The 20636-nt window shown below is 37.2% G+C and overlaps 1 protein-coding gene across 18 annotated transcripts in view; it reads right to left on the minus strand.

The window, feature by feature from the left end:
- The window catches only part of CDC42BPA (CDC42 binding protein kinase alpha), a 333148-nt gene that overhangs the window by 258416 nt on the left and 54096 nt on the right, over window positions 1-20636 (minus strand). For all 18 annotated transcript variants that reach the window (XM_078077878.1, XM_078077870.1, XM_078077877.1 and 15 more), the window contains one exon: window positions 20510-20601. In XM_078077878.1, coding sequence (XP_077934004.1) covers window positions 20510-20601 — 92 coding nt within the window. Of the gene's footprint in view, window positions 1-20509; window positions 20602-20636 lie in introns of those variants that run through there.

Consider the following 20636-nt stretch of genomic DNA (forward strand, 5'->3'; position numbering starts at 1 on the left):
AGGTAAATTTTAAGAATGATCTGTATGTGCTAGAAAAGAATGTGTATTCTCTACTGAATATAGGATTCATATCTATTAGGTTCATGATAATCATGTCATTAAAATATTTTACATCTTATCCCAGTTGCAACAATGGTGGACTGGGTTTATAGGAAGTGGGTACTACGACTGGACATGGCAACTGCAAGCTCAGGGTCTCCACAGTTTCAGTAAATCCAGGATCCAGATCTCAAAGTGTGGTGGGCCCTAACCATCCTTTTATGCCTGGTGGTGCTGCTTACTAAAGCAGACCCCATTTTGTACCCCCGCAGATGAACTGTTCAGCCTCCATAATGGGGACATCAGCAAAACGGACTGTTTGAGCCTTTCCTGGCTAGATCAAAGCTGCCTCAGAGAGTACAGTTTGCTAAGAAAATAAGTCCGCCTAAAAAACTTTGATATCCAGAAACAGTGGCCAAACTGTCTAAACATTCAAAAGACATCATCAACAGAATTCCTGTGTTTCTTCCTGGTTGTTTGGGCCATGAAAACCATTTCTGACAAGCTCTGCATTCACACCCATGTGGATGCCAGTGAGGAGATCGGGGCCCGTTTGAAAATTGCTCCTCTGTTGGGTAGTGGGGATGACTGTATGGGGTCTGGGTCTTCCCTCTGGAGCCTGGAATTTCTGGACCAAGCAAGGCCTGGTCTCGGATGGCCTCATTATGATTCCCATGTAGGCTGCAGACGCTCCTCTATCCCCCCATGTGAGCACTATTTCAATGGCTCTCAGCCACCAGGCGATGGGAGGTGGAGAGACACTCCCAAGTGCAGCAAGGCCTGTAAGCCCGGATGTAAGGAGCTACCACTATAGTTTCCAGCGTCCCTTCCAGCACAACACTTGCAGCTGGTGCTTACACGCAGGGCCCAGCAGAGGGAGCCTTCCCTGTCTCTGCAGACTCCCGTGGTCCTGAAGTTGAACATGTCAGCTACAAAATAAAGGGAGGCCATACCACCCGCCTCCTGGACTGAACCGTGGAGAATGCTATCCCCCACTGGCTGGCTGTCACTCCTAGAAAACGGACTGGGGTGACAACTGCTTCTTCAAATTCTCTGAGGAAAGGCCACTGTGGAATCAGAGACTGTGTGTTAGAATCTCAGGTACTGATCAGCACCACAAAAATGTGGCCTACTGCAGCCTGGTTTTTGTTGTTTGTTTTTGTTTTTTTTATAAGGCTGGTTGGGTTAAGGTGAGGATGGTGGTGGGAACTCCTTTTATTCTTTGAGTTCAGATAAGACTGAAGAGCTCGGATCATGGCCAGAGTGCTGTGGGGCCCAAAAGACGAGACCAGGCCACACCCTGTATATACTATTTAAGGTGATCTTTTCTGGGTTAAACACAGCTCTCTTACACAGGAAAACTCCCAACCCCGGCTACATGTGGCCTCTTCGGTGGACTGATCCTTACTGCTGACTGGACGGTGAGCCCTTTCAATTTCCTAATAAGGACTTTCGTGTAGACTAGTGCCTGCTGCTCCAACCAACCTCCAAAGTCTCCCCCGCACCGGAACATCTCCACTGAGCAAAACCAAGTGAGAACCTGAAGGCTCGGACTTCAGGTTTTCCAAAGGGATGGAAAATTAAATTCCTAACAATGATTTAAATTCCTACATACATTCAGTACCTCTTACCCAGTAGTTATTTTCTAGATTTGGAATAAGAGGAGAAATGATAGTACTTTAAATGAAGAAAGCCACTTTGTCCAGGGGTCCCTTAATCTGTTGAACCTTCCACTGTGGCACACCCTCTCTGATCTCTGTGGCATGACTTTTTTTTAAAACAGAAGTTTTATTCGCAGTGAGCCTGATCATGTGAATGAACTATTCCAACGCTGGCTAGAACTGCTGTGCTAGTTGCAGAACATAAATCCCAACAGAATAGCTTAAACAAAAGTAAGTGGGTCTCTACTAGATACCAATTTGACTGCCTCTAATCCCTTCGTGAAACTAGTTTGGGAGAAACCAGTTGTTACCATTTTTTAAAATCACTGCTTTGCTCTACCAATCGTTTTAACACAGAACGGAATAAATATGCCATTAAAAGTTCCACCTTCAAAAAATAAAAATTTCTAAGTCTTGATTTTTTTTTTATCTGCTTGACTTGCCAGTTTCTGAGAAGGGAGAGTTAAAAGCTCTATTTTAAACTGCTCTGAGTTTTTGTATTCCCCTACGGAAATTTTATCAGTTGTTACTGTATATATTTTAAAGCTCATTTGTTAGATAAGCATCAATTATTACAGCTTTTTACAAATTACTTTATAACATTTGTGATTATGACATACAGAAAGAAGACAAAGCAAATGTAGAGTTAAACACAATTTTAAAGTGAACAACACATAAGTAAAACGGAGATCAAGAAACAGAACATTGCAGTAACCCAGAATCTGCCCACGTGCTTCTACCTTCTCATCAGAGATAACCATTATTCTGACTTTTGTGATAAAATCAAATCACATGCATTCTCTCCTATGGTGCCATCCTTCAACTCAACACAGTCAGGTTTTAGAAAACAAGGTTATTCTAGCCTCATCAAATGGGCTGGGCAATGGTCCCTCTTTTTCTATCTGGGGAAGTTTACATTTACAAGTACTTCTTCCTTAAGTTACTCACAGAACTTGCAGATTAATTCATCTCAACCTGGAAGAATTTCTAGTGATTTTTTTAAATAGAGAATAAGTTCAAAAAGAATTATTCAATAAATAGCAAATGCTTGAAAAATCAAAACAAAATGTTTCCACTTAGAAGGGTCACTCCCACTCCTGTCAGCATCTACCTGTGCCCCATCCCCCTTGTCCCTGTAAATGTTACTTTATGAAAATACAAGTATGAATTGTACAATTTCTACCTCTTAACAAAAAACAGCATACCATATCACACACTATCCTGCAGCCTATTTTATTCACTTTACGATATATCCTGGCGATCTCTCCACAGAGGTCCAGTGAACTCCTTCTTTATTGCAGCTGTAAGGTGTTGCACTGTGTGGCTATACCATAGTTTGTTCAACCTGTTTTGGACACCTGTGTTGTATTTGTCATATTTTTTACACTTGAACAGCTGATCCATTTGTAGTTTGTTCTGATATATAATTGAATTTTAATTGGATCCACAAACAGACCCTTCCAACTGGCTATCCCATTGTCTCAAGATCATGTATTAAAACGTCTCCTTTTGCACTAATTGGAGATACTGCCTTTAGCAGACATTAAATTACTCTGTATGTAAGCCCATTTCTGGACTTCTTATTCACGTGTATTTCTTAAGGCTTTATAACATGTTTTAATATATGGTAGGTCTGTCACTGCACCATTTTTTGAGTGTTTTTCTCTTGATTCTTAATTATTTTCCTGTATAAACTTAAGAATCAGCCTAGTAATTACCATACGTATTGGAATTATTTAATCTGTTAATTTAGAAATAATTAACACTTCAATGATGTGGCAATTATAAATGTGTTTTTCCCCTCCATTATCTTCCAACTGCAGTTGTTTACACATACAAAAGTTCATGACTTGTGTATATGTATAATTACTACGGAATTATTTCTTTAATTTATACTAGCTTTTAGCATTATGTTGGGGCTTTTAGATATATTTTTAGATATATAATAATATATTTGCAAACTGAGGTTCTAACTCCTTCCTTTTTAATTCTTATACCCAATTGATACAGGCTTTTTGGCAAAAATTATGTGTGTGGGGGGGGTCATTCTAATTCATTTTTGTTTGACCCTAATTCTGGGCAATTTATGTGACTCCACCCTCTAATTTACGCAGTAGCAGAAAGGTAGAAGAAAGAGCAAAATTATCAACAAGAAGAAAACTGACTGATACTGATGTTTCTGTAATGAATTAAGAATGTTGTGACACTTGAGGGGGAAAGATGGAGGAGGAGTAGGGGACCCTATTTCAACTGGTCCCCGGAATTGAGCTGGCTATCTACCAGACCACTCTGAGCACCCACGAAACTAGCCTGAGATGTAAGAAAATCTGGATCACTACAAACAGAATATCCCAGGCGATTGGTTTTGAGGTACGAAGCGGGGAGCCATGATTCCGCGGGCAGATATCAGAGGATAAACGGCAGCAGGAGGGAGCCTGGCCATGGGGATCCTACACCACCAGTGAGCAACAGCCTCGCTCGCTGGGGACGGGCACAGACTCGCAGACCAGTAGTGGCGGGGAAAGGACTTTAGGGCAGCCCCCAGGGCGGAAACCGCGGGCGAACTGGGAGCGGCTGGCGGTTTTAGAAGCACAAAGAGCAAAGACGTGCCCCGACCTGGAGGCACGACTGGGAGCGCTGCGGAGGGGCACACAACCCAGGACGCTGCAGTTTATAGCAGCACGGACAGAAACGGAGACAGTGTGGTCTGGAGAGCTCACTGAAGAACAGACTGCGGTCTCTCTGCTCTGAGGCAGAGGGTTGGAAACGGTCTCTTCTGCTCTGACTCACGGAAGAGAGGGGGAAAGCCACCAGGGAAAGGCGCCAGAGAACAAAAGCCCCAAAAACTGATTCCCGCTGAGCCCATCCCCCGCCACAGGGGGGCAGGGCAACTCCGCCCAAACAGGGTTGCCTGAGTAACAGCGCGGCAGGCCCCTCCCACAGAAGACAGGCTGGGAAAACAAGAGGCCAGCAACCCTAAGGTCCCAAGAAAACAGGTGCATCTTGCTTGGGTTCTGGTCAATAATTTGGACTCCATACATTCCCTCAAACACCCATCAACAGAATGACTAGGAGGAGGAGCCCCCAAAATAGAAAAGACTCAGAGATTATGACTTATGCTGCAGATTTACAAATGGATGCAGATATAACCAAGATGTCAGAGATGGAATTCACGCTAGCAATTGTGAAGACAATGGCTAGAATGGAGAAATCAATTAATGGCAACATAGAGTCTCTAAGGGCAGAAATGAAAGGTGAATTGGCAGAACTTAAAAATGCTACCAGCGAGATCCAATCCAATCTAGATAATCTAACAGCTAGGGTAACTGAGGCAGAAGAGAGAATAAGCGATCTGGAAGACAATTTAATAGATAAAAAGGGAAAAGAGGAGGCCAGGGAAAAACAACTCAGAATCCATGAAAATAGAATCAGAGAAATAAGTGACACCGTGAAGCGTTCCAATGTCAGAATAATTGGAATCCCGGAGGGAGTGGAGAGAGAAAGAGCACTAGAAGATGTATTTGAGCAAATCGTAGCTGAGAACTTCCCTAATCTGGGGAATGAAAAAAACATTCGTGTCCTAGAGGCAGAGAGGACCCCTCCCAAGATCAAGGAAAACAGGCCAACACCCCGGCATGTAATAGTAAAATTTGCAAATCTCAGAACCAAGGAAACCATCTTAAGGGCAGCTGGGGGGAAGAGATTCCTTACATACAGAGGGAGGAACATCAGAATAACGTCAGACCTATCCACAGAGACCTGGCAAGCCAGAAAGGCCTGGCAAGACATATTCAGGGTACTAAATGAGAAGAACATGCAGCCAAGAATACTTTATCTGGCAAGGCTTTCATTTAGAATGGATGGAGAGATGCAGAGCTTCCCAGAATGGCAGAAACTGAAAGAATATGTGACCACTAAGCCGGCCCTGCAAGAAATATTAAGTGGGTTCTATAAAAGGAGAAAGACCCCAAGAGTGAGATACAACAGAAATTTACAGGGACAATCTATAAAAACAACGTCTTCACAGGCAACATGATGACAATTAATTCATATCTTTCAATAATCACTCTCAACGTGAATGATTATGGGCCTAAACGCTCCCATAAAACGGCACAGCCTTGCAGATTGGATAAAAAGACAGGACCCATCCATATGCTGTCTACAAGAGACTCATTTTGAACCTAAAGATACATCCAGACTGAAAGTGAAGGGATGGAGATCCATCTTCCATGCCAGCGGACCTCAAAAGAAAGCTGGGGTAGCAATTCTTATATCAGACAAATTAGACTTTAAACTAAAGTCTGTAATGAGAGACACAGAAGGACACTATATCATTCTTAAAGGGTCTATCCAACAAGAAGATCTAACAATTGTAAACATCTATGCTCCCAACATGGGAGCAGCCATCTACATAAGCCAACTGTTAACCAAAATAAAGAGTCCTATTGATAACAGTACCTTAATTGTAGGAGACCTCAATACTCCATTCTCAGCAATGGACAGATCATCTAAGCAGAAAATCAACAAGGAAACAAGAGCTTTGAATGATACATTGGACCAGATGGACCTCATAGATATTTACAGAACATTCCACCCTAAAACAACAGAATACTCATTCTTCTCGAGCACACATGGAACTTCCTCCAGAATAGACCACATACTGGGTCACAAATCAGGTCTCAACCGATACCAAAAGATTAAGATTATTCCCTGCATATTCTCAGACCACAATGCTTTAAAACTGGAACTCAATCACAAGAAAAAATTTGGCAGAAATTCAAACACTTGGAAGCTAAAGACCACTCTGCTCAAGAATGTTTGGGTCAACCAGGAAATCAAAGAAGAACTTAAACAATTCATGGAAATCAATGAGAACGAAAACACATTGGTCCAAAACCTATGGGATACTGCAAAGGCGGTCCTAAGGGGGGAAATACATAGCCATCCAAGCCTCACTCAAAAAAAAAAAAAAAAATCCCGAATTCACCAACTAACTCTACACCTTAAAAAACTAGAGAAAAGCAACAAATGATGCCTAAGCCATGCATTAGAAGAGAAACAATTAAAATTAGAGCAGAAATCAATGAATTAGAAACCAGAAACACAGTAGATCAGATCAACGAAACTAGAAGTTGGTTCTTTGAAAGAATTAATAAAATCGATAAACCACTGGCCAGACTTATCCAAAAGAAAAGAGAAAGGACCCAAATTAATAAAATTATGAATGAAAGGGGAGAGATCACGACTAACACCAAGGAAATAGAAACAATTATTAGAAATTATTATCAACAACTATATGCCAATAAACTGAGCAATCTGGATGAAATGGAGGCCTTCCTGAAAACCTATAAGCGGCCAAGACTGAAACAGGAAGAAATTGACAACCTGAATAGGCCAATAACCAGTAATGAGATTGAAGCAGTGATCAAAAACCTCCCAAAAAACGAGAGTCTAGGGCCTGATGGATTCCCTGGGGAATTCTACCAAACATTCAAAGAAGAAATAATACCTATTCTACTGAAGCTGTTTCAAAAAATAGAAACAGAAGGAAAACTTCCAAACTCATTCTATGAGGCCAGCATTACCTTAATCCCCAAACCAGGCAAAGACCCCATCCAAAAGGAGAATTTCAGACCGATATCCCTGATGAATATGGATTCCAAAATCCTCAACAAAATCCTAGCTAATAGGATCCAACAATACATTAAAAGGATCATCCACCATGACCAAGTGGGATTTATCCCCGGTTTGCAAGGGTGGTTCAACATTCGCAAATCAATCAATGTGATAGAACTCATTAATAAGAGGAGGGAGAAGAACCATATGGTCCTCTCAGTTGATGCAGAAAAAGCATTTGACAAAATACAACATCCTTTCCTGATTAAAACTCTTCAGAGTATAGGGATAGAGGGAACATTCCTCAAAAGTTCATAAAATCCATCTATGAAAAACCCACAGCGAATATCATCCTCAATGGGGAAAAGCTGAGAGCCTGTCCCTTAAGATCAGGAACACATCAAGGATGCCCACTCTCGCCACTATTGTTCAACATAGTACTAGAAGTCCTAGCAACAGCAATCAGACAACAAAAATAAAAGGTATTCAAATTGGCAAAGAAGTCGTCAAACTCTCTCTTTTCACAGACGACATGATACTTTATGTGGAAACCCAAAAGACTCCACCCCCAAATTACTAGAACTCATACAGCAATTCAGTGATGTGGCAGGATACAAAATCAATGCACAGAAATCAGTTGCTTTCTTATACACTAACAACGCAACTGTAGAAAGAGAAATTAGAGAAACGATTCCATTTACAATAGCACCAAAAACCATAAGATACCTCGGAATAAACCTAACCAAAGAGGTAAAGGATCTATACTCTAGGAACTACAAAACACTCATGAAAGAAATTGAAGAAGACACAAAAAGATGGAAAAATATTCCATGCTCATGCATCGGAAGAATAAACATTGTTAAAATGTCTATGCTACCCAGAGCAATCTATACCTTCAATGCCATCCCGATCAAAATTCCAATGACATTTTTCAAAGTGCTAGAACAAACAATCCTAAAATTTGTATGGAATCAGAAAAGACCCCGAATCGCCAAGGAGATGTTGAAAAAGAAAAACAAAGCTGGGGGCATCACGTTGCCTGATTTCAAGCTATATTACAAATCAGTGATCACCAAGACAGCATGGTACTGGCACAAAAACAGACATACAGACCAATGGAACAGAATAGAGAACCCAGATATGGACCCTCAACTCTATGCTCAAATAATCTTTGACAAAGCGGGAAAAAACATGCAATGGAAAAAAGACAGTCTCTTCAATAAATGTGCTGGGAAAATTGGACAGCCACATGCAGAAGAATGAAACTCGACCATTCTCTAACACCATTCACAAAGATAAACTCAAAGTGGATGAAAGACCTCAATGTGAGACAGGAATCCATCAAAACCTAGAGGAGAACATAGGCAGTAACCTCTTTGACATCGGCCACAGCAACTTCTTTCAAGATACATCTCCAAAAGCTAGTGAAACAAAAGCAAAAATGAACTTTTGGGACTTCATCAAGATAAAAGGCTTCTGCAAAGCAAAGGAAACAGTCAACAAAACAAAGAGGCAACCCACAGAATGGGAGAAGATATTTGCAAATGACACTACAGATAAAGGGCTGGTATCCAAGATCTATAAAGAACTTCTCAAACTCAACACCCAAAAAACAAATAATCAAGTCAAAAAGTGGGCAGAAGATATGAACAGACACTTCTCTGAAGAAGACATACAAATGGCTAACAGACACATGAAAAAGTGTTCATCATCATTAGCCATCAGGGAAATCCAAATCAAAACCACATTGAGATACCACCTTACACCAGTTAGAATGGCAAAAATGGACAGGGAAAGAAACAAATGTTGGAGAGGTTGTGGAGAAAGGGGAACCCTCTTACACTGTTGGTGGGAATGCAAGTTGGTACAGCCACTTTGGAAAACAGTGTGGAAGTTCCTCAAAAATTTAAAAATAGAGCTACCCTATGACCCAGGAATTGCACTACTGGGTATTTACCCCAAAGATACAAATGTAGGGAAAAGAAGGGCCATATGCACCCCAATGTTCATAGCAGCAATGTCCGCAATAGCCAAACTGTGGAAGGAGCCGAGATGCCCTTCAACAGATGAATGGATAAAGAAGATGTGGTCCATATATACAATGCAATATTACTCAGCCATCAGAAAGGATGAATACCCAACTTTTATATCAACATGGATGGGACTGGAGGAGATTATGCTAAGTGAAATAAGTCAAGCAGAGAAAGTCAATTATCATATGGTTTCACTTATTGGTGGAACATAAGGAATAGCATGGAGGACATTAGAAGAAGGAAGGGATAAATGGGGGGGGGGAATTGGAGGGAGAGATGAACCATGAGAAACTATGGACTCTGAGAAACAAACAGGGTTTGGGGGGGGGGGGATTGGTTAGCCCGGTGATGGGTATTAAGGAGGGCACGTACTGCATGGAGCACTGGGTGTTATACGAAAACAATGGATCGTGGATCACTACATCAAAAACCAGTGATGTATTGTATGGTGACTAACATAATAAAATTAAAAAAAAAAAAAAAAAGAATGTTGTGACACTTAAAAGATGCTAAATCCTTGGAGCGGGGAAAAAAAGATCCATATTCAAGAACAACTATTACGAAAATAATGCAAAGATATCTGGCAAAGAAGTCAATACAGAAATTAAAAGAGAACATTAAAAAATATTCAAATAACCCCCCAAAAAGGCAGAAAGAGAGCAAGAGAAGAACAAGAATGAGGCAAACAGAAAACAAAACAAAAAATGACATAACTATATATATTTATAATTATACTTATATATTTTCACTAAAATGTCCTAAACTGGGCTTCAGCAAATCATGGCCTAGAAGTCAAATACAGCCCAATACCTGTTCTATAAATAAAGTTTTATTTGAATACAGCCAAATCCATTCATTTACAAATTGTCTACGGCTATGTTCACACTACAATGACAGAGTAGAGTATTTGCCAAACAAACGATATGGACTGTGAAATCTAAAATATTTACTGTCTGGCAGTTCACAGAAAAAAATCTGTTGACCCATGGTCTAAACAGCCCGATTAAAGTGCAGAGATTACCAGAATGTATAAAAAATGCAAAACCTAACTACATGCCATCCACAAGAGAGTCACTTTATTTTTTTTTTAAAGATTTATTTATTTAGAGAGAGAGAGAGAGAGAGCAGGGGGATAGGGAGAGGGAGACAAGCAAACTCCCCACTGAGCGGGGAGCCCAATGCAGGGCTAGGTCCCAGGACCCTGAGGATCATGACCTGAGCTGAAATCAAGAGTCAGGCGCTCAACCGACTGAGCCACCCAGGTGCCCCAGGAGATTCACTTTACACACAAATGCAAAAAGAAAAAGTTCAACCCTTAAGAAAGCTGACTATATTAATATGAGACAAACTAGACTACCAAACATATTACCTTACAAAAAAGGAAACATTCCATAATGATAAAAAAGTTGATGTATCAGAAATACATAAAAATTGAGAAATTGTATGCCCCTTTTATAAGTTTCAAAATGCATGAAGAGGAGGAATAGACATACCAACAATTATATTTGAAGATTCTAATACTCCTTTCTCAAATGCACTGAACAAAACTCACCAAAGTATGGAAGATTTTATTGACAGCATCAACCATCTTGATCTGACATTTATAAAAGAATATAAGCAACAAACGTAGAATAAAAATTATTTTCAAGTACACGGAGTGTTCATAACAATAAGTCATATTTTGACCATAAAATAGATTTTAATAAACCTCAAAAGTACTGAAAACTCAGAGTATGATGTCTGACCATAACAAACATAATTTGGACATAACAATAAGATAACTCATACAGTCCCAAAATTATTAAAAGTAAATGCTATACTTAATAACTCATCAATCAAAGATATCAAAGAGAAAGTTAGATAGTATTGTGATATGAATGATAATGAAAATATAACATCAAAATGTGTGGGATACACCTAATCCTGCTCAGAGGAAAATTTATAGTTTTAATGCTTAAATTGGAATGGAAAAGAATCAAAGATCTAAGTTTAAGTTTCTACCTTGAGAAGCTAGAAAAAAGATGAGAAAATCAAATCCAAAGAAAGTATTAGAAAAGAAATAACAAAAAAATTTTATGTTATAAAGTGACAAAAATAGGAGCACCTTGGTGGGGCTCAGTCAGTTAAGCAACTGACTCTTGGTTTTTGGCTCAGGTCATGATCTCAGGGTTGTAAGCTCGAGCCCCACGTTGGGGTCCACACTCAGCACAGAGTCTGCTTGAGATTCTCTCCCTTTCCTTCTCCCTCTCCCTCCTCCTCTGCCCCTCTCCCTGCTTGTGTGCACTCTCAAATAAATCTTTTTTTAAAAAAGTGACAAAAATACAATCCACAGACCTAAAGTAGCTTTGTTCAAAATTAATAACACTGAACAACCTCTAACATGACTAACAAAGAATGAGAGGAATAAAACATAAATATCAGCAATGAAAGATGGAGCATTACCTCATATTCCACAAACATCAAAAAAAAAAAATAAAGGAGTATTATGAGCAACTTTACATTTGAAAACTTAAATGAAATAAAATTCCATGAAAAATAAAATTTACTGAAACTGACAAAATAGAAAATAGAAAATCTGAATAGTTCTGTAACCATCAAGAAACTAAATTAGTAGGATTATATGCTCCACAAAAAACCCCAAGTCCAGATGGTTTTACTGGTAAATTCTATCCAACACTTAAGGGGAAAAAAAAAAACAAATATACACAAAATATTTCCAAAAAAAAAAAAAAAAGGCAAACCCTCCACCAGTTCATTTTGTAAGTCCAGCATAACACTAAGGTCAAAAATTGACATCAACATTATAAAAAAGAAACCATAGGTCAACATTCTCCATTAAGTATAGATATGAAAATAGCTAAAAAAATACTAAGGAACTACTAAATAGAGCAGTATCTCAAAAGGACAGTAAGTCATGACCAATTGGAATTTATCCCAGAGATTAGTCTAACATTTGAAAATCAATCATTTACCAACGGCATAATCCATGGAAGAAATAATTGATAAGCTAGACTTCACCAAAATTAAAAACTTCTGCTCTACAACAGACACTGTCAAGAGAATGAGAAAACAAACCTGGGAGAAAACATTTGCAAGAGACCCATCTGATAAAGGACTGTTATCCAAAACAAAGAACTCTTAAAAATCAACATTAAGAAAACAAACCACCCCATTAAAAAAATGGGCCAAAGATCCTAACAGACATCTCACCCAAGAAGATACATAGATGGCAAAAAATCATATGAAAAGACGCCCAACATCACCCAGGGAACTGCAAGTTAAAACAACCATGAGATACAACTACACGCCTATTAGAACAGCCAAAATTTAAAACACTGAAAACTCCAAACGCTGATAAGGATGTGGAGTGACAGGAACGCTCATTCATTGCTGGTAAAATGCAAAATGGTACTAGCCACGTTGTAAGACATTTTAGCAATTTCTTACAAAACTTTAACAATACTCTTATCATTCCATCCAGCAATCATGCTCCTTGGTATTTGCCCAAAAGAAGTGAAAATTTATGTCCACACAACAACTGCACGTGGCTACTTATGGCTGCTTAATTCATAATTGCCAAAAGTTGGAAGCAACCAAGATGTCTTTCAGTAGGTAAATAGATAAATAAAACCAGTGGCATGTTTGGACAATGGTGTATTACTCAACACTAAAAAGAAATGAGCTATCAAAAGCCATGAAAAGACATCAGAGAAACTTAAGTGAACATTACCACATGGAAGAAGGCAATCTGAAAAGGCTACAACCTGTATGATTCCAACTATAGGACATTCTGGAAAAGGCAAAACTGTGGGGACAGTAAAAAGACGAGTGACAGCCAGAGGACAAAGGAAGGGTGGGATGATAAACAGAGTACAGAGGACTTTTAAGGCAGTGAAACAATTCTGTGTGATATTATAAGGGTGGATATGTATCATTATACATCGGTTGAAATCGATACAATGTGTACCACCAAGAGCAACCCCTAAGGTAAACTATGGACTGCAGCTGATAATGCTGTGTCCATGCAGATTCACCGACTATAGCAAACGTATCACTAGAGTGCAGGATGTCAACAGTGCAAGAGGCTGAGCATAAGTCCGGGCCGGGGGTATATGGGAACTCCCTGCACTTTCCACTCAATTTCACTATGAACATAAAAATGCTCTAAAAAATAAAATCTATTTTTAAAAAGTCAATCAAAATGACTCACCTTATTACCAGAATAAAAGGGCAAATCTATATGATTATTTCAGTAAATGCCCAAAAGCATATGACAAAATTCAGCACCCATTAGTGAAATTTTTTAAATTCTCAGCAAACTAGAATAGAAGAACCCAGTAGAAGGACTTACACTCAGACTTCACTACATGCTCTCAGCTTTATAGTATAAAGCTACAGGAATCAAAATCAAGATAGTGTGAGACTGGCATAGGGACAGACAAAGAGACCAATGAAATAGAATAGAATGAGCAGAAAAAGATCAAGATTATATGGTCAACTGATTTTTTTGACAAAGCTGCTGAAGTAATTCAACAGATGGGAAACAGCCTTTTCAACAAATGGTGTTAAAACAACTGGAAATCCATTGGGAAATAAATGAACCTCAATCCCAGCTCACTCTATACATAAATTAATTTGAAATGGATCACCAATCTAAACAAAAAAGGTAAAACTATCAAGCTTTTATGGGAAAAACATAAATACCTTTGTGACCTGAATATGAACAAGAATTTCTTAGAAAGAACATAGAAAATAACAACCATAAGAGAAAAAATTTTCAATTATATCATCAAAATTTAAAACTTCAGGGGCGCCTGGGTGGCTCAGTCGTTAAGCGTCTGCCTTCGGCTCAGGTCATGATCCCAGGGTCCTGGGATCGAGCCCCGCATCGGGCTCCCTGCTCGGCGGGAAGCCTGCTTCTCCCTCTCCCACTTCCCCTGTTTGTGTTCCTGCTCTCGCTATCTCTCTGTCAAATAAATAAATAAAATCTTAAAAAAAAATTTTTTTTGAACTTCATAAGGAAACATTTCTAAGAAAATTAATAGGCAAGCCACACAGCCTGTGAGAAAACACTGACAAAACGTATCTGACAAAGGACTTTTATAAAATATAATGAATTCCTACAACTCAATAATGAAAATACAAATACCTCAATTTTTTAAATGAGCAAAATATCTCAACACATACTTCACAAAGAAGATATAAGAATGGTGAATAAGCCACAAAAACACATTATTATGTTGATATAAAACACAAATCCAAATAACAATGCAATTTAATACCATGAGATACACACTCACTAGACTAACAATGAAAAAGTATTGGTGAGAATCATGGAACATGGTAGGAATATAAATTGGTACAACCCAATTAGAAAAAATTTGCCAGTTTCTTTTAAACATGCACCTACCATTAACAGAGCAGTGCCAGTAGTAGATATTTTTCCAAGGAAAATATAAATGTATTTCCATACATACTTGTACAATAATATGCATATCAGCTTTATTCCTAATACCCAAAAACTAAAAACAGCCCAAACATTCATCAACATAAGAATGGACAAATTGTAATATATTAATAAAACAGTATGCTAATCAGCAACAAAAAGGTAATATTCATACATTCAATCACAAGGATGGATCTCACAGACATATTCTGAGCAAAAGAATTCATATACCAAAAAGTACATATGGTAGGATTCCATTTACATGAAATTTTCAAAAACCCAAAACTAATCCACAGTTAAAATTTAGAAGAGTGGTTGCCACTTGATGGAAGTTATAGGGAACTAACAGGGAAGGAAACTTCCTAGGGAGATGGAAAAGTTCTGTATCTTCAATAAGGGTGAATCTATCTGTCAAAACTCACATTATACATATCACAATTAGTGTATTTTGACATATATAAAATTTACCTCAAAAGAGATAGACAACAACAACAAAAAAGAACTCACACTCCTAGATGACTTAACTAGTTTTCAAAGAAATACTAAACTTATACAAACTTTCAAAAAACTGAGAAACCAAGAACACTTCCCAAACTGTCTTATGAGCTAAGCATATCATTCCAGAATATAAAAAAAATTAATAGGATAGGTAAATTAAGGGCCAATCTTGCTCCTGCATGTAAACAAAAAACTGCTGAACAAAATATAAGCAAATCAAACCAAACTATATATATTAAAATACACAGGAACAACTGGATATATACACTAATGTAGTACTGGTACATTTTAAAACTAACCAATATAATCCCCACAGTAACCAAATACAGAAGTTAAATCGTATCAACAAAACACATATAGAAAAAGCTTTTGATAAAAGTTCACTCCTATGCAAGGCAAAAACTCTCAACAGACTAGGACTAGAAGGAAAACTACCTTAACCTAAAAAAGAGTAACAATACAAACAAAAAAACTGCAGCAAACTTCAAACTCAATAGTAATTGAGTGTAAGTCCTTATATCTCAACAGTAAATTATTGAATTCTTCCCCCTGAAATCACAAACCAGACAAAATTCTATTTTCACCATTGAATTCAACATTTTATGGAAGATCCTCTCCATTGCATAATACGAGAAAAAGAAATAAAAGGCATAAAGTTCGGAAAGAAAAAAAAAGCTGTCATTATTTGAAAATAAGGTTATGAAAAATTCAAAAAACTTACATGTAATCTAGAATAAGTGGATATATCAAGATCCTTAAATACAATATCAATATAAAAAAAATCAATTGTATTTCTATTCTAGTAACAAAGTTAGAAAACAGAATTCTATAAAAAGCTCATCCACAAACATCAAATACTCATAAATAAATGTATAAAACCTACAAAGAAGAAAATGAGCCTTGACCTATACCTCAAGAAACACAAAATAATCAGTATCAGATGGATCATAGACTAAAATATAAAGCATAATGATATGCTTAAAGATTATAGAATATAACACAGGAAAATATTTTCATGACCTTGGGGTTAAAAAAAAAAAAAAGCTTGCTTAAAGGAACACAAAAAGGACTAATTATAAAGAAAAGTTTAATTAACTGGACTTCACTAAATTTAAGAACTTCTTTTCAATAAAAGCCACAGAAAGGAAGAAATATTTTATTTATTACACACACACACTATCTCCAGCAAAGGACCTGTATCCAGAATGTACCAATAAGTAAGACAACCCACTCTCAATTCCCCACCCACTCCCAACCTCCCAACCTGAGAATATGCCCTTCAAGAAAAAAAAAAAATCACGGGGTGCCTGGGTCAGTTAAGCACCTGCCTTCGGCTCAGGTCATGATCCCAGTGTCCTGGAATTGAGCCCTGCATTGGGCTCTGTGCTCAGCAGGGAGCCTGCTTCTCCCTCTCCCTCTGCCTGCCTGCCTACTTGTGATCTCTCTCTCTCTCTTTGTCAAATAAATAAAATCTTTTTAAAAAAATCTAAGTTATGTACAGTGATATAAAAATGGGCTTAAGTTAAAGAGTTATCAGAAAACGTAAAGTGAAATCATAATTCAATATTACTCACCCCCCAAAAAAAGAAAATGGCTAAAGTTAAAAAAAAAATAATAATCACGTGTTGGTGAGGTTGTGAAGCAACTGGGAACTTTATTGTTGGTGGGTATATTGATAAAAATTGGTAAACTGGTAACCACTTGGGAAATTATCTGGCACTATCTACCAAAGCTGAAAAGGCCTACCCGATGACCCAGCAATTCCTCCTACGTTTATATCAAACACAAATGAGTGCCTCGTTCTCCCAAAAGACATGTATAAGAATGTTCATAACAACATTATTAACATGGCCAAAAACTATAAACAACTTGAATACCCACCAACATTAGTATGAACAAATAACTTGCAGTATATTTATACAAAGGAATACTGTGAACTAATACAAAGATGACTCATACAAGCATAATATTGAGCAAAATAAGCCAGAAAGAAGAGTATTTCTTATATAATTCCATTAAGATAAAATTCAAAAACAGGCAAAATAAATCAACAGTGATAAAGTCAGCATAGATGGTTAATATGGAGATGCTAATTCACGCAGAGAAGGCATTGGGTGCCTATCTTGGTCTGCATAGTGGTTACATAAGTACATGCAAATGTAAAAATCCACTGAGTCAGGTATGCATAGAACTCCATTTTTTAAAAATTTTAAGACCTCAAAATAAATATATTTTCAGACAAATAAAAGCAGACATTTTATCATCAGCAGACCTGATGAAACAGTAAAAGGAATTTTTAAGTCAAAATGAAAATATTATCAAAGGGAAGTCTGTGAATGTAAAGTCTGTGAATGTGAAGGAATAGGGACAGTAGTTTTTGAGGTTTTAAATATATGTACAACTAAAGACATAACAGCAATGACCCAAAAAAGGTAGAAGTCAGGTAAATCAGAAGTGGCAAAATACAAATTTACCAAGAATACATGTGGCAATCTCCAGGGAAAACAACAAAAAGTAAAACTAAGAAATTAATAAATGAGGGAGAGAATAATTTAAAATACTCCATTACCAGGAATTGAGAGTCACATAATACAGAATGGGCAAGACAAATAGAAAACAAATAGTAATAAATAATTCCATTACATATCAACGGACTCCAATCAAAAGATGAGATTATCAGGCTAGATTAAAAAACAAAAACTGGGGGACCTAGCTGGCTCAGACGGTAGAGAATGTGACTCTTGATCTTGGGGTCATGAGTTCAAGCCCTGTGCTGGGGGTAGAGTTTACTTAAAAAAAAAAAGAAAAGAAAAAGAAAAAAATGAAAAACCTATATTCTAATTAACAGTAAACATACCATAAGATTAAAGAAAGCTAAAACTGTAAGGATGAAATAAGATATTTAATGCAAATACTAATAAAAAGAGCTAGAATCATTCTATTAATATGAAATTAAGAAAAATTTAACTCAAAAAGCATTACTTAGAGATAAGGATCATTCCATTATGATAAGAGTTAATCACCAGGCAGATATAATAACTTTATATTTGTCATCAGTGAAAACTAAAAGAAAGAAATAAACAAATCCTCTCTAAGGAAATGAGAGATCAAGAGGAGAAAATAACAAAGTAAGGATGTGAAAGATTTAAACAAGGTTAATGATTTTAACCTAACTGATATTTATACAACAATGCACAGCAAATTTCAAAGGACTGAAATCACACAGTGACTGTTACGGAATTACACTGCAACTCAGTAACAGAAATATACCCAGAAAACCCTCCAAGTATTTGGAAATTGAACAACAAACTTCTAAAATAATAGATAAAAAAAGAAGAAGAAGAAGAAGAAAGAAAATACAACGGAAATTCGAAATCACACTGTATTTTGAGCAAAATAACAGTGAAAATATGACATATCAAAACTTATCAGCTATAGCTAAAGATGCTTAGAGGAAAACATATAGCCTTAAATACACATTTTTAAAAAAGGGCTAGACATCAATGCTCTAAGTATCTATCTCCAAAAGTTACAAAAAAGAAGAGCAACTTAAAACCTAAGAGAGTAGAGTCGGCTTCTCTTTCTGCCCTTACCCCTGCTGCTGCTCGCTCTCTCTAATAAATAAAATCTTTAAAAAGAAAGAAAAAGAAAACCAAAGAGAGTAGAAGGAAGAAAATATTAAAAGCAGCAATTACTGAAACAGAAAACAAGTCTACAATAGAAAAATTTAAAAAGCAAAGGTTAATTCATTGAAAAAATAATAAAACTGATAAAGCTCTATCATGATAAATGAAAAGAAATGAGAGGCAAAAATAAATATAGTAGTAACTGAAAAATTAGATGACATGGGTGAACTTAGAAAACTGACACATAGAAAGAAAATCCAAACAGTCTGATTTTCCACTAAAGAAATTAAAACTGTCCCACTGGCAACTTGCAGGCCCAGCGGTTTCACAAGTGAAATTTTCTAAGCATATAAGGAAGAAATAATAACAATCTTCCCAAACTCTTCCAGAGAAGAGTAAAAGAGGCCCGCATAACCAAAATACCAGAATGTGATCAGGATTTTCAGTAGGAAAATTACAAGCCAGTTACTCTCCAAGAATCTAAACACACACACACACACACACACACACACACACAGCAAGCCAAGTGCAATGAAACATAAAAAGGATAATACAAAGTTAGGCTTATCTTAGAAATGCAGTGTTAGTTTAACATTTGAAAATAAATCGTTGTAGGGCGCCTGGGTGGCTCAGTTGGTTAAGCGACTGCCTTCGGCTCAGGTCATGATCCTGGAGTCCCTGGATCGAGTCCCGCATCGGGCTCCCTGCTCGGCAGGGAGTCTGCTTCTCCCTCTGACCCTCCCCCCTCTCATGTACTCACTCTCTCTCATTCTCTCTCTCTCAAATAAATAAATAAAATCTTTAAAAAAAATAAAAAATAAAAAATAAATCGTAATTCAACACATTAACAGAGTAAAGGAGAAAAGTCTTAAGTGTCTCAAAAGATGTTGATAAAACATTTTCTTAAAATCCAACACAATTCATAATTGAAAAAGTAAAATCAGCTAGGTTGCTAAGTATGAAGTCAAACAAAATTCCATTATATTTCTCACTACTAGCAAAAAAACAACTAGAAAATGAAATTTAACAATTTTAATTAAAATGACAAAGAATAGCATATTCCTTCATCAACTGGCTGACTCAGTATTATTAAGGAATCAATTATCTACAAACTGATCTCCAGTTTCAGTGCAATCCTAATCAAAATTCAAGCAGATATATGGGTGTGGATTTTTAAGAGTAATTCTGAAACTGAAACACTCATTGTAAAATTACATGAAAATATCAAGGGCCAAAGAACAGAGGAGGAGAGGGAGGAAGCTGAAGGACATACACTACCAGATACTGAGACTTCTTAAATCTAAAGTATGTAAGACTGTGTGGTACTGGCACAAGGAGAGACACATAAACCCATGGAACAGAAGAGTCCAGAAGCATACTCAAACTTACACTGACAGATGAAGAAGAAAAACATCTTGGAAAAAAATTCCATGTAGAAATATTTCATTCAAAACACTAATATATATTTTCTGACTGATCATATCAATTACAACAGCAAGGAAATCATGTTTCAGTTAAATTCTCTCAGAAACCGTATAAAATTACTTCCAAAACAATTAGCAGAACTTTTATAAAAACTTTATCTCTTACCTCTCCAAAAGCTCCTCGACCTATCACCTTCAATATCTCAAAGTCTTCTCTATGTAAGCGCATCTGTTTTACTTTAGAAGTAAATGGTTTGGCTGAAATAAAAGAACAACATCAATTAGTTTCTTAA

This window comes from Halichoerus grypus, chromosome 7 (genome assembly GCF_964656455.1).
Source record: "Halichoerus grypus chromosome 7, mHalGry1.hap1.1, whole genome shotgun sequence".
NCBI lineage: Eukaryota > Metazoa > Chordata > Mammalia > Carnivora > Phocidae > Halichoerus > Halichoerus grypus.